The 14,699-nt window shown below is 34.6% G+C and overlaps 1 protein-coding gene across 1 annotated transcript in view; it reads right to left on the bottom strand.

The window, feature by feature from the left end:
• Positions 1–14,699, bottom strand: part of CARNMT1 (carnosine N-methyltransferase 1) — a 40,954-nt gene that overhangs the window by 7,998 nt on the left and 18,257 nt on the right. Inside the window, exons 4-6 of the mRNA XM_019736700.3 lie at positions 5,670–5,810; positions 4,568–4,746; positions 2,466–2,579 (exon numbers count right to left, since the gene is read on the bottom strand). Coding sequence (XP_019592259.2) covers positions 2,466–2,579; positions 4,568–4,746; positions 5,670–5,810 — 434 coding nt within the window. The remainder of the gene's footprint in view (positions 1–2,465; positions 2,580–4,567; positions 4,747–5,669; positions 5,811–14,699) is intronic.

Below are 14,699 nucleotides of genomic sequence, written 5' to 3'. Positions count from 1 at the left end.
TCTTTAAGGTCAGAGGAAGAAATAGGTAAATTTACTTCTATCTTGTAACCTGAGGGGACTGCAGGAAAAGTTGACTTAGTGCTTACTAAATAAGGAGAAAAAAAACAAAAAGAGAAGCATTCCAGAAATGTAAATCATGCTTTAACCCTAGGATAGATTTGCAGTCTAATTTTACATAACATGGGTGGTCCAATAAGCCTCAAGTCCTGATTTTAGTTTAATATTTTAATTTAATTTAATTTAGAATTTAATATTCTTTTGTTCTGATCTGACAATGTTCCAATCTTCTGGCAGATACAAATGCAAATTCCCTTGAAGAAAAACACCTTCAATCTAAGCCTCAGGATATCCCCAAAAGTGAGTTCTCAAGGGCAATGAGCAATGAACAGTTAAGGTCAACAGCCCAGGGAAACAAAGAACTATGAGCAAGAACCAGCAGAAAAAGGAGAAAGCAAAAATTGACCTACAAAAAATATTGAGATATTACAATTATCAGACATAATATATTCAGCATTTTCAAAGAAATAAAAGACTATCTTGAAAATATATGCAGGGAATAGAACAGAAAAATTTTTAATGACATAGTTGACCAAAATGAAAACAAACAGAAATAAAATATACAACCCCAATTAAACATTCAATGGTTATAAAGACGTTAGACATAGTTAAAAAGAGAATTTGTAAATGGGAAGACAGTTCAGAATAAAGTAATCTAGAATGCAGCACAGAGACAAAAAGATAGCAAGTAAAGACAAGTGATTAAGATACATGGAAGCTGGGGCCGGCCCTGTGGCTCAGGTGGTTGGAGTGCCCCAGTTAGATTCCCAGATGTAAGCTGTGCCCTCTATAGCTAAGATTGTGAACAATGGCACTCCCTGGAGCTGGGTTTGCCGTGAGCGGCCGCGGGCTGCTGTGGGCTACCAGGTGCGGCCAGCAGCCAGTGAGAACTGCCATGAACAGCTAGCTGACTGACAACCAGTGACAGACTGCCTCAGTGCATGCGGGGGGGGGGGGGGGGTAAGGTTCATAATACCCCAGCATGGGCCAGGGAGCTGTGTCCTACACAACTAGACTGAGAAACAATGGCTTGAACCAGAGTATGGGGGAGGGGGGGGAGGGAGAAGGGGAGGTGGAAGAAGGGGAAAAAAAGAAAAGAAGACCCAAAGTTTGAGATAATATTGATTATATATATATTTTTTTTTTTTTCCTCAGTGGCAGCTCAGCTCAAGGTGCTGTGTTCAATTTTAGTTGCAGGGGGCACAGCCCACCATCCCTTGCGGGAGTCGAGGAATCAAACTGGCAACCTTGTGGTTGAGATCCCATGCTCCAACCAACTCAGCCATCTGGGAGGCAGCTCAGTTCAAGGTGCCGTGTTCAATCTTAGTTGCAGGGGGCGGAGCCCGCCATCCCTTGCGGGACTCAAGGAATTGAACTGGCAATCTTGTGGTTGAGAGCCCACCGGCCCATGTGGGAATCGAACCAGCAGCTTTAGGAGTTAGGAGCATGGAGCTCTAACCGCCTGAGCCACCAGGCCGGCCCCATATTGATTATATTTTACAGCTAGCTGATCTCATCTATCCTATGGAGTTCTAACACGAAGTTTAGAAAATGGAAAATGCCTACTACTACCTGTAGGCTTAGTCCTACTGGTAAAATCTATGGTCAAGTCAAATCATTAAAAAAAGCACTGGAGACAGAACCCACCAACAAAACAAAACCAATCCTAAAGACTAAGGACTCCAGCAATGTATATCTGACTTCTATGTAGTGTATTAACTCTCATGTCTTTCTTCACATGGATTATATATCTCACTAAAAAAGGCAACTATATTTATCTTGATATTATCATTATTCTCCCTTTATTTTAAAGAAAGGGGATAAAACTGTCAATTTCCCCGAGAGTCTGGAGAGACCACATCACATTCATCATTGGATTTCCAGAAGTAAAAAGTGTTTTGCATATATGAAATTATATTTCTATTCTTTCTTAAACTCAAGGTAGTCACAAAGTTATCATATCTACTCTTTTCCCAGTTAATATATGTATTGGGAGGAGTTTCCATGGGAAAGGTAAGAACTTTCCCTCAAATATTTCACTATAGAAAGAAAAAAGAACACTCTTTTCTTAACAGGACTGCTGTCTCCCTAAAGTAAGGGGTGGGGAAGATGAGGTAATGACTACAACCAGATTAATAATTAGTACTCTTTGAAATTATGACTTCTGTGAGACTGACCTAGTATGAATATACAACTTTTGGGGCTTCCACTGCTTTTGGAAGAACTAATACTAGAGGTACTGCAACATTAATTAGGATGCAGTCTAAAGAAAACTGCAGAGATTTTAAAACATGTACAATATAATTATAACTTTCGTGAACATTTGGTACTGTGAAGTTATTAAATGTAGGATAGCTGTAAGTCCTGAGATTAATGTGTAAAATCCTAATAAATACTGAAGAACTTACCTAGATTTATCCAAATTCCACCTGGCTTGAGTATTTTCCATATTGTGTCAATATAATCAATTACATTGTGAGCTGTGTCTATGAAGAAACAGGTAGCAATACAGTCCCAGGTATCTATTCAAGGAAAATCAAATTACTACATTTGTAATGTCATTTTGACTTTTAATTACTTCCACAAATGTACCAGTTATCTTGTACACATTAATATTTCATTTAACTGCAATGATATAGAAGCTAAACTCTTCCAATCATCAACTATAATCAAGGTAACCAAATAATCATTTATGAGATGCTTTGCAATTCATAAGTTTTTATTAATAATTTGATAATCAATTTGGAAACCATTTTTGATAACCTTCATCACTATATATCTTTACCAAATGATATTTATAAGTTTTGTTTATAATCTATTCAACTTCTAACCTTCAATTAAAATCAGTGAAGATGAAATAATAGTCATTTGAATTTTAAATTGTGATTTCAACCACTGTTAACTACCAATTCTGAAAGATTTCAGAAAGATTGCATGGATTTGTTGACATCTGAAAACGAGTGGCATCAAAATACTTAGAATATCCATCCATCAGTTCTTCAGAGACTCCCTAGTGAAAATCGGGGGTGGGGAGGTGGGGACAATCAGAGCAGTGGGTAGAAACCCAGCAGAGAACACTTTGGCTCTTGGAGGCTCTGGGCTGGCACATGGATAGACTGAACTGAAGGTGGGTGTCTGTACAAATGCTGGTACAATAAAAGCACTTCATCCAACCATGGGTTAACCTTCACCCATCTCTCTCAAAACTTGCTCCTAAAGAAAGCTACTTTTCCTTGCCAAAGTGATGTTTTCCATTATTTCACTTCTATTTTGAGACTTCAAGCCGTAACTTATCCCCAACACCTAACATCTTCCATCTCTCTCTACCTTCACAGTACAAGTTTTCCCAATGTCAGGGTTCAGGGAAAAACAAACAAAACCTTTACTCTTTTGTGACTTTCCTGCTTCAGTCCCTGCCAGACTTCCTGTAAAACTCTGCCTCCCCAAACCCTCTCCAACCTGATCTCCCGCCACTGTGCCCACAGCTCACCTACCCCCTCAGCCAAACAGCCAGACGAACTCTCTTGTTCTCTATTGAGCAGAGCAAGCGCACTCCCAAACCCCTCATCCTCCTTTCCCTTGCCATTCCTTGTCAGCAAAAAGTTCCCCCCAATATATGAATGGCTTGCCTCTTCACTGGTCTGAGGTTCTTTGCTCCACACGTTTTTCTTTTTCAGTGTTACTCTTAGGAAGGCCTTCCCTGATAACTCTGTATGCAACAGCAGCCCCTCCTCAGAGCCTCATTATCTCGTCTTGAGTTTTCTTCCTCACAATAATTTCTGATTGCCTCTCCCTATGAGAATATATAAGGTTCCCCGTGTACAGGGACTTTGATTTGCTCACTGCTCTTTCCAATGCCTAGAATATATCTGCCACTTAGCATGTGCTCAACAAATATTTGTTAAGTGAATGATACGCTGACACCATCACCATCTCCTGTTTTCTAATACCTACCTCGAGTTTCTTCACTAGTTTGCCTGGCTGAAGTCCATACTTCATAGCCTGATTATAAAGGTCCTCCACAATCTGGAATCAACCTACTTCTCTAGCCATAGCTCCCATTAAATCTCCAAACCAACCTCCCTTTCCCTTCCAGTCAGGCTGTCTACCATCCCCAATTACCTTCTTCATTCGAATCTGTACCTCTACCTGCCTGAAATGCCATTCCTCCTTACCCTTCAAGTCATGGCCTCTTCACAAAGAACTCTCTTCTCACATTAACCTACTTCCATCTTTATTGCACTCATTACTTTTAAGCTTTGTTTATATGTTGTCTTACATTAATAGACCCAACAGATTCTAAATTGCTTAATTGCGGGATCTTATTATTTCTATGTATTTCCCATCATTGCCTTACATATAACCTTGAAAATATTCTAAATTGTCATTGAAGTATATGCCTCATATTCTATCATTAAAATGAATGACCAAAACTTTGGCTTAGTATAAAATTAGCTCATTAAATTTAGAATAAAGGACAAGAGCTTTAAAATGCTTGCTTTGGACTTACTGCATTCTGAGTATATCTCCTGAAAATCTCCTGCTGTCATAGAAAAGTTAGAACCAGGAGGAAGACTGTGGGGGTCAACATCAGGGAAAAAGATGGGTCGAATCTGATCAGCTGACCTCCGGTTATTGCTAAACTGATGGATCCAGGGATACAGCTTATATTTATTAATTTCAGAACATCTGCAAAATATGAGCATAAAATTCAGTGTTAACTAAATATTTTACCAAGAAAAATCTACTTTAAACACTAAAATATAATCTGTTTGATTGAAGGTTTACTTATATAATTCATTAATACTTAAAAAATGTTACCACTCCACCCCACCCAGTTATCTGAAAATGCACATATACATGCGGATGAGTAACCAATCATGAATTGAAAAACAGAAAAAAATTAAATTCAGAGATATGTTATCATTCAAAGTTTTAAAAATGTATTTCCAAACTTCAAACTCAAGTAAAGAACAGTTAGAGTATTTTTTTCAAAAATGGTATATGGATGTTGTTTGCTACCTATTTTATTTATTTTGTACAACCTTTTCCTTTTTACCTTATCATCCCCTAACTGATACTGCCACCAAGACAACATATTATTTAAAGAGGCAGCTATTATTTTTTCTCTAACACTCCTCTTCTGGCTTACTAAAAGAGGCCACGTAAGTTCTGAGAGATCGTTCCAACTCAGTCATGTGAGCTTATTTGGCCATTTTATAAGAAGTTGATTAAGGGAAAAAAGTTATAATTGCTACACTGCACTCTTATTCCACTGGAGAAACAAAGAGTGAAGAAGTTTAAGGAACAATGAGAAAATACTCCTTCCTGGATCATATTTAGTCCTGAAATTCTGCACAGAAATCGTTTCACGTTCATGGAATACCAAATCACTTTCTAAAGTCACTTAACCATCCTGTTCAAAATTCTGTTAACTAGGCAACTGATTAAAATAACTGTATAAGCGATTTGATTTTAATAGAAGAAAAATCTACTATACACACCATAATTAAACACTATATACTTATCTTCAAATTCAGAATTGTTCAGAAATAGGTAAATCAATCTGATTCTGAGAAATTACTATTTCTAGCAAAAAGTAAATTAAATACCTGTTGAGTACAAAGTTGGAAGAAAAGAGCATAAAAAAACTCCATTCATTTCCTTGACAAGCATAACCTAGCATAGCTATTTCCCAGGCCAGTCTTCCTAGTCCAGCACCAGGTACCAGAATATTTACTTTAGAAGGATCCCTGAAATGAAATAAGGCAATTATGTCCAACCCCTTAAAGAAAAAAAAAAAAAAAGACAAAATCCACATTAACAACTAGAAACTTAGATATTTAATAATAAGCTCACTCAAGGCTCTGACTACTTAAAATTGAGACATACTTCTAAATATTAATGAAAAATAAAGGTATAAGGAATTATCATGTTTTCAGATATCAGATGAGGGTTTTATTCACAAAATGTTATTTTTCAGAAAAAATGTCTTCACCTTATACCTGAAGACTTATGAAGACACACATAGTCCTAGTAGCTGTCACCTGAACTACTGTCTTAGGAAGACAAATTATCCCAAAGGGATCCCAATATATACAAAGAGATTGAACAGAATTATTTTATCATGAGACAGTAAAACAAAATATAACTTTATTTCTAAATTCTGTACCTAATACAATGGTTTATATAATTAAATAGATTAAATATATATACAAATTTTAATGCGTCAGGTATATCTTTAACCAACTGAGCTAACCGGCCACCCCAATGTACATCTTTAAAATCTTGTATTTCATTTGGCAAAAGAACTGGAGGCGGGATATTCTACTGTGGAAAGTGAGAAACTGCCTTCTAATTGAGCATATACGGTACAACGACAAATATATCACACCAAACCAGAGGAATACAACCAAACTGTTCTCCACTCATTAGCATCACTCTACCACAACTTTTCTTTGCTATAAAACCCACCATTCCACTTTCAAACTGCTAAAAATTAGCCTTAGCAAAGCAAGGACCTTTCTCTGGGCTTCTGGCAAATCAATATAACCCTAAAGAAACTAAAACAGTTTTCTTACAGAAAACCAAAGAAAAATGTGTGTAATCCACTGTCATGTCAATTAAAAAGGAATTTCATTATTGTCTGTATGCCCCCAATTTAGCTCATTAACCAAATCCAATTTCCAAATCTACTCCTATGTACAATTCTTTTCTGTCTTTAAACTACAGGGTCTTTAAGTTTGGTGTGCTTCAAACAGCAGTAGGGCTGTTTACTAGTAGCCTCTATGATAACCTTTGCACTTCCCACTTTGAAATGAAAAAGAAACAGAACTATGGAGCTTTTGAAAATTCTGTCTACAAATAGAGTAACATGGGAATTTTCCCAGGGTCATTCAGTCTCAAAGATCTATATATGGAACATGTATTTGTATAAAAACCTTAACAAAGTTTATTTAGTTTGTATCACTGTTCAATTTTACATATACAGTAAGGTATAAACTGAAATTTGTTAAAAAATGATTTGATAAATAGGCTTATTATAATTAGTAAGACATACTTTAATGCTTGATATGAGCAAACTAATGCCAAGGTGCCATGTAATAGTTTTCACTAAAATAAAATGCCTTCTTCTTATTCTAGACTATACATGTGAGTGTGCATGTTTGTGTGCGTGTGTGAACACTAATTTTTAGTGAAGAGAATGGGTACATCTTCTCACTTTGCTCAGGCTACCTGTATCAGTCATCTAAGAAAAACATACAAAATTTTAATGTTAGAATTTGAAAAACTCCTAGCTGTAGAACTCTGGGCTACTTATATAAAGAACCTGCCACTATGGCACCCACCCAGGACTCTTATTTTCCACTCCCAGCAGACCCATCCAAACTCTTAACTCTCCAGAATTACCTTTTTCAGTTCCCATTTTGCCCAATCAAAACATGCATTTCTCCCAAGTGGCTATTTTCAGCTTAGAATTTTTTTAAAAATCGAAGGAATGCAACAGAAAAAGGATTTGCAAATAAATTCAGAGTACTTAAATCTTCATAAAAATAGTCACTAACAATCAATTTCTGAATGGCTGATCATGAGTGAAAAATTGCCATGCAGGACCATCTAAATGAATCTCAATGGCATGGAGTGAAAAAGCCCATTTCAAAAGGTGACAGTCTATATGATTCCATTTATGACATTCTCAAGAACACAAAACTCTAGTGTGATAGATTAGCAGTTACCACAAGTTAAGTAAGGGTGGGGAATGTGTCAATACAATGGGAAACATGAGGGTTTTTTGAGGGGTGATGAAACTGTTCTGTTTCCTGTTGGTGGTGGTTATGAAAATCTACGCATGTTACATCTCATTGAACTATACACCAAAAAGGTAAATTTTACTGTTAATTAAAACAAAAAATACCATGGAGAAATTAGAAATCATGTTAACTTTAAGGGAAAGTTTTGTTAATAATGGTACCAACAATGATTTTAACTTAAGGAAAGTTAACTTTATTACTGCTACATTATTAAATTCTCCCCTACTAATCAGGCTCATAGGACTCTCTACCCCCACCTTGTGGCAAAAAGTTTCTGTATAAAACTGCTACTAAACAGCTGTCATCAAGCCCGGGAACACAGAGCATATCAAGGCCCTATCGTAAGGCCCTTGGGTTAGTAGAGAGCTACCTGTTATTTGTATTATGACAAAAAGGATCTCAGTGGGCATATAAAGGAAGACATTAAAACAAACTCTCCAGAATTGAAAAAATGATCAAGAATTAAGCAATGATCATGCAAGATGAAGAGAACTTTTCCCTAAATCTTTGTTCTTAGCTAGTTTTATTTCTCATTTGGGTCTTTACATAAGGCATATTAACAGCATAATGGAAAGTCCCTCTAATTATAATATATATATGAAACTAGTTACTCTAAAAAGCAGTTTCGGCTATGGATCCTTACAAAGTCCAGGACATTTCTATGAAGGTATTTCTGTGGAGAATAAGATAAATATAAATCTAACTACAGACCTTTAGGGTGACTTGACTTTAAACCCAGCAAAAACTTAGAAAACCAGGAATAGAGGCATATAATTAATACATGGTTCAAAATTCAGATACTGCCTGCTTGAGATTCTTAGCAAAAGTAAGTAAACAAACAAGTTTACCTAGTTATTAAGGTCCAACTATGGAGAAGCAGTGTACTATAAATGCAACACCCCTGGATAATAGTGGAAAGAGTTTATTTCATACAAGCAAGAATGGAGAAGAAAGGATACACTTGTAAGGACAGAACAGAGCGCCACTGTGCCATAAGAAGCCATGGATCACGTTTGCACCATCCTTTGTGCTCCACTTATTTCACCAGCAGTAAACGTTCTTGCGAGAGGTTTCCTTTTTGGACACAATGATTTTGACATTGCAGTTACAAATCAGCCAATTCCAAAACAAAATACTTCCTCTTGTTGGGTCAACATGACGACACTTAGCTGACCCCTGGTGGTAAAAGTATGCACTACCTTCAAGCATCAAAAGGATTCATTCAGTTCTAATTGAATTACTGTCCAATACAGTTAAAAGCCACTAAACTACTTGTGGTTGGCTACTGAACACTTAAAATGTGACCAGCTCTAATTGAGATGTGCTGCAAGTATAAAATGATACCAGAATCCAAGACAGTATAAATAAAGGAACATAAAGTATCTCATCAATAATCTTTTATACTTGTAAGTTGAAATATTTTAGATCTACTGGGTTAATAAAGTATATTATTAACTTCACTTGTTTCTGTTTATGCAGATACTAGAAAATTTAAAATAACATATGTCACTTGCATTATATTTCTATTGACCAGAGCTGGTCTATACAGAGAAATTGTAAAAATACAACTTTGAGCAAAAAAACAATTGTGAAATCATATCATAAACCATTACATGAACGTATAAAACATACAGAATAATATATGTATTTTTAGAGGTATATGAGCATATAGTTAATGTAAGAAGGTAAGATTAGAGTAACAAACAATTCACGTTGTTATCTCTGGAAAGAGAGAAGAGTGTGCTCTGTATATGGTTTGCAGGGTGGTTTCAACTGTTCCTGTACTGTTTCTTTAAAAAAATACCAAAAAAACCATGAAATAAATATAACAAAATTTCAAAGTTTAATAGAGCTAGTTGTTGAAATACTGTTTTTCGTTTTTTTTGTTTTGTTTTTTTTTTTAAGTAGAAAAAGGGTTAGAAATCAGGATTAGTATTTAGCCCCTTTAAAAATATGGCCCCAACTTACCTCTTACTCCCAACAAAAAACTCCACGTATCAGCCGAACTTCTCACCAATGCCATAAAACACTTTTTCTCACCTTAATCTTTAGAGCTCCTATATATCCATAGAAACTCACGTTAAATTATCACGTTGTGGATGAAGTCTTTCCCCAACATCCCGGGTAAAGCCTGAACTCATTTCTCGATACTTTCAGTACTTCATTCATACCTGTTATAGTTTATGTATGAAGTTCTTCACTTTGCTTCTTTCATTTAATACAGGGGTCAGCAACTGTGACCCACAGGCCAGTCATTTGTTCTTGTAAATAAGGTTTGATTGAAACATAGTTATTAGGTACTGTCTGTGGCTGCATTCCCATAACAGAACTGAGCAGTCCCCAGAGATCACATTGCGGGCAAAGTCTAAAATATTTACCAGCTGGCCCTTTAAGAAAAAGTTTATCAATCCTCACTTAAGGCATCTTGAACCTCTTTCCTTATCAGTACACAGAACTTTCTTAATGTTTTATGACTGAATAAGTATTTTATTGCATGATTGTACAATGTTATCAAAATCTGCTAATTAAGAACATTTAGATATTGTCCAGTCTTTCGTTAATATGTTAAAACTAATATCCTTGGCATACTTTTCCACATACAGGAGTATATCTGTAGAAAGCTTCTCCAAAATTGAATCCCAAGAGTCAAGATATGCATTTCATTTTTCTTAAATATTACCAAGTTGCCTCCAAAAAATTTTATTGATTTATTCTTCCATCAGCAACATGTGTTTCCTCACACTTTTACTAGTAGTTACTTAATTTCTAAATCTTTGCAATGTAATAAGTGAAAAATGGCATCTTAGTGTGGCTTTTCCATTTGCATTTTCTTATGAGATTAAGCATCTTATATTTCTTTTTCTGTGAACTGTCTACTTACACTATTTTTCTACTAAGTTATTAGTATTGGATTGTTTTTCCACTGATTTATTACTCTAGGTTTGTTTAAGCACTTGAAATCTTGGATTGTATGAGCTTGAGATCTTGATTGGAAACAAATCTGAAATACATAGCTGTATTTAGCCTAAGAGGGCTTTCAGGGTGAAGGAGAATTATATTTTCAATCTCTATGCTACTCTTATTTTCGCAGTCTACATTTCCTCCGTTTTCTCTTTTAAAATGGCTTCTTTAAGCTAAAATAATTCTTTCATAAATTATAACGTATATTCCTTATTGTAATAATCTAAGTAGAAAAATACTTATTTTTAAAGCTCAACATTTTTTTCCTAATGCCCAACTATATAAAAGAAAAAAATATATTCAATAGTCAATAGTATACCAGTATCTTCTTGAAGTGTTAAGACATATATTACAAGGCAAACACATAACACATTTTCCTCTCACAAACAAAATACCAGTTCAAATTATTCTAAAATAGAATGGGTTACTGAAATTAAGATTTTTCAGGGCTTACACTCAATTTCAGGATTCATAAGAGAACATGATTCTACATGGTTGTGATTTCTCATTTCAAGTAGAGCTCAAACTTAGAAATCTCTCTTTCATTAGCAACTATAAAATTTATAGCACTAAATTCTTAAGCTAGTAATTATTGAAGTGTCTGGCATTCAGCACAATTAAAATAGCATTTGCTTATGTAATAAATAGACTCCAATACAAACGTCAATCTGTGACTTCAAAGCTGCTTGGGCTTGCAGACCTGAGCATTTGAAAATTCTAAACAAGAACAAATTGGACAAAGTAATAAGACAAATGTATTTTCATAGAAAAAATATTTTAATGATCACAGGTATAGTTAATTCTATACATATTTAAGTAATCTATCTTTTATAGACACCTCAGTTAGAAAGGCCTTTAATGAAATTTCAAAAAGAAGACCATCAAAAGACTAACTGAGATAAATTTGAATCAATCCAGCTAATGTAAAGATATCAAGTGCTCGCTGTGGCACAAACAGGATCCTGGAAGTTTATTCGAGACCTAAACTTGACCAGGATTTATCTAGAATCAACCTAGATTCTAAAGGACTATAATTATGTCTTTTCTGGAACTTGGAGTTTACTTTTTATGGCAAAGTTATGACTTTAATATGGACATGGACTTTACTGTGTTTTATTTTTAAAGGTTTTTTTGATAGTTCGTCTTACCTACTATAAGGAAACCGATCTAAATTAAACAGGCAAAACAAATGACACAGGAATAAATGTGTGATTTTCCCACTGGGTTGAAGAATGGCAAAAAAGGAGTTTAAGATTTTGGTACACTTCATTTAAAGTTTAGATATGCCTGTCCCTTTTATAAAAGTGATTACTTTCAGGGAAAGGGAAATGGGTGTCTGGGTAATAACTATGGGAAGGAAACTTTATATCCTTTGAAATCTATTAAATTTTGAACCCTGTGAAATGTTTTCACCTATTCAATTATTCTTGTATACCTTACAACCTACTTTTCAGAAACAAAGATATTTTGAATTTTGAGAAATACTTGTACTTTATGTTTACAGAAGCTATTAAACTATTACCTATTATTCTATAGAGCAGAGCACTGAATATACACATTGAGAGAGAGCACCAATTAGAAACTTTAATATAATACCCTTTTGAAGCAACAATGTTTATGAAAGATCCCAAAACTTAAACCATTTCAAAACAATGAAAAATAACAGAATATAAGAGATTAGATCATAATTCTAACAGTTGTAGAATACTTAGTGTAGGACCACTGATAAAATTAACAAAATAACCTGTAGCATTTATGAACGTGAACAAAGGTAGCCTTTAAGAACTGTGTGATTTTTAGTTATTTCTTTCAATTTAAGCCATGAGTCCTCAAAACAAGTCTCACTGAGGAAGATTTCGTATCTCATAAAGAAGAACTAAAAGCAGATTTCAATGTTGCCACCTCAATATTCCATGGGTAAAGGGACAAAGATGCCTCCTAACAAAGAAAAGCCCTCTACTAGGTTGTTTCACTGATGAATTCTACAAAACATTTAAAGAATAATGAACACCAATTCTTTTCAAACTCTCCGAAAAAACTAAAGAGGAAGGAGAATTTCCTAACTCATTCTATGAGGTCAGCATTATCCTGATACTAAAGTCAGATAAAAGCATCACAAGAAAAAGATTCACAAGAATTTTCACAAAATAAATGAGACATATATGCCTTATACATATAGATGCAAAAATCCTCAACAAAATATTAGTAAATTCAATCCTAGAACATATTAGAAGAATTATTCAGCACGACCAAGTGGGATTTATCTCAGTAATGCAAGGGTGTTTTAACATAAGAAAATCAATCAATATAATATATCACATTAAAAGAATAAAGAATAAAAAACCACAATCCATTCATTTGACACAGAAAAGGCATTTTGACAAAATGCAACACCTTTCATGATATAAAAAACAAAAACAAAAAACCCTCAGCACAATAGAAATAGAGGGGAAATTCCTCAATTTGGTAAAGGGCATTTATGCAAAACCCACAGCTAACATCATACTCAATGGTGGAAGACTCAAAGCTTTCCCTTTAAGACCAAGAACAAGACAAGGATGTCCCCCTTCATCACTGCTCTTCAACATTGTACTTCAACAATGTAAAATTGTACTGGAAGTTCCAGCCAGAGCCATTTTTCTAATGGGAAAGGAAGGGGTAAAAACTATCTCTATTCACAGATTATATATCCTGTATGTAGAAAATCCCAATGAATCCACAAGAAAGCTACAAGAGCCAATAAACAAATTAAGCAAAGTTGCAGGATATGATATTAACAAATAAAATCAATTGTGTTTCTACACATCATAAATGAGCAATCCAAAGAGGAAATTAAGAATGCAATTCCATTTACAATAGCATCTAAAAAAATGAAATACTTAAGAATAAATCTAACCAAGGTGGTGAAAGACTTGTACACTGAAAACTATAAAACACTGCTGAAAGATATCAAGATCTAAATAAATGGAAACATCCTGTATTCATGGAAAGATTTAACCTTGTTAAGATGTCATACTACCCCAAACAATCTACATATTCAACACAACCCCTAACAAAATTCCAACAGACTTTCTCACAAAAAGGAAAAGCTGATTCTGAAATTCATACTCATATGACATTGCAAGAGGCCCCAAAAAGGCAAAACAATCTTGAAAAAGAATAAGTTATAGGACTCACACTTCTCGACTTCAAAACTTACAAAGCTACAGAAATTAAAATAGTATAGTACTGGCATAAGGGCAGACTTATAGACTAATGAAATACAATAGAAAGCCTGGAAATAAACCTTACCTATATGGTCAATTGATTTTCAACAGCATGGAGATGATTCAATGGAGAAAGGACAGTTTTTAACAAATGGTGCTGGAAAAACTGGATATCCACATTTAAATGAACGAAGTTAGACCCTTATTTTACACCATATACAAAAATTAACTCAAAATTAATCAAAGACCTAAACTTAAGTCTAAAACTGTAAAATTCTTAGAAGAAAATATTAGAGAAAATCTTCATGACACTGGATTTGGCAATGATTTCATAGGTATGACATGAAAAGCAAAACAACAAAAGAAAAAAATAAGATAAAGTACTTCATTAAACTGATAAAATTTTGTACATCATAGGACACTATCAAGGAAGTGAAAAGACAATCTACAGAATGGGAGAAAATATTTACAAATCATGTATCTGACAAGGGATTAGTACATGCAAAAAAAGGAATCAAAGATCACACAATCTCATCTATGACAAACCATCTTTGATCCAGAGATAATAAAGACTATAAAAAGCATGACGAGATAGTTACATAAAAAATTAGGTACCCCAACCATACTATGTTCTCACTAATAAAACTTGAATACAAAATACATT

The sequence above is a fragment of the Rhinolophus sinicus genome, chromosome 16 (genome assembly GCF_057876585.1).
Source record: "Rhinolophus sinicus isolate RSI-liver-muscle chromosome 16, RSI-T2T, whole genome shotgun sequence".
In the NCBI taxonomy this organism is placed as follows: domain Eukaryota; kingdom Metazoa; phylum Chordata; class Mammalia; order Chiroptera; family Rhinolophidae; genus Rhinolophus; species Rhinolophus sinicus.
The sequence above is the reverse complement of the archived record's forward strand: the minus strand, read 5'-3'. Positions and strand labels throughout refer to the sequence as shown.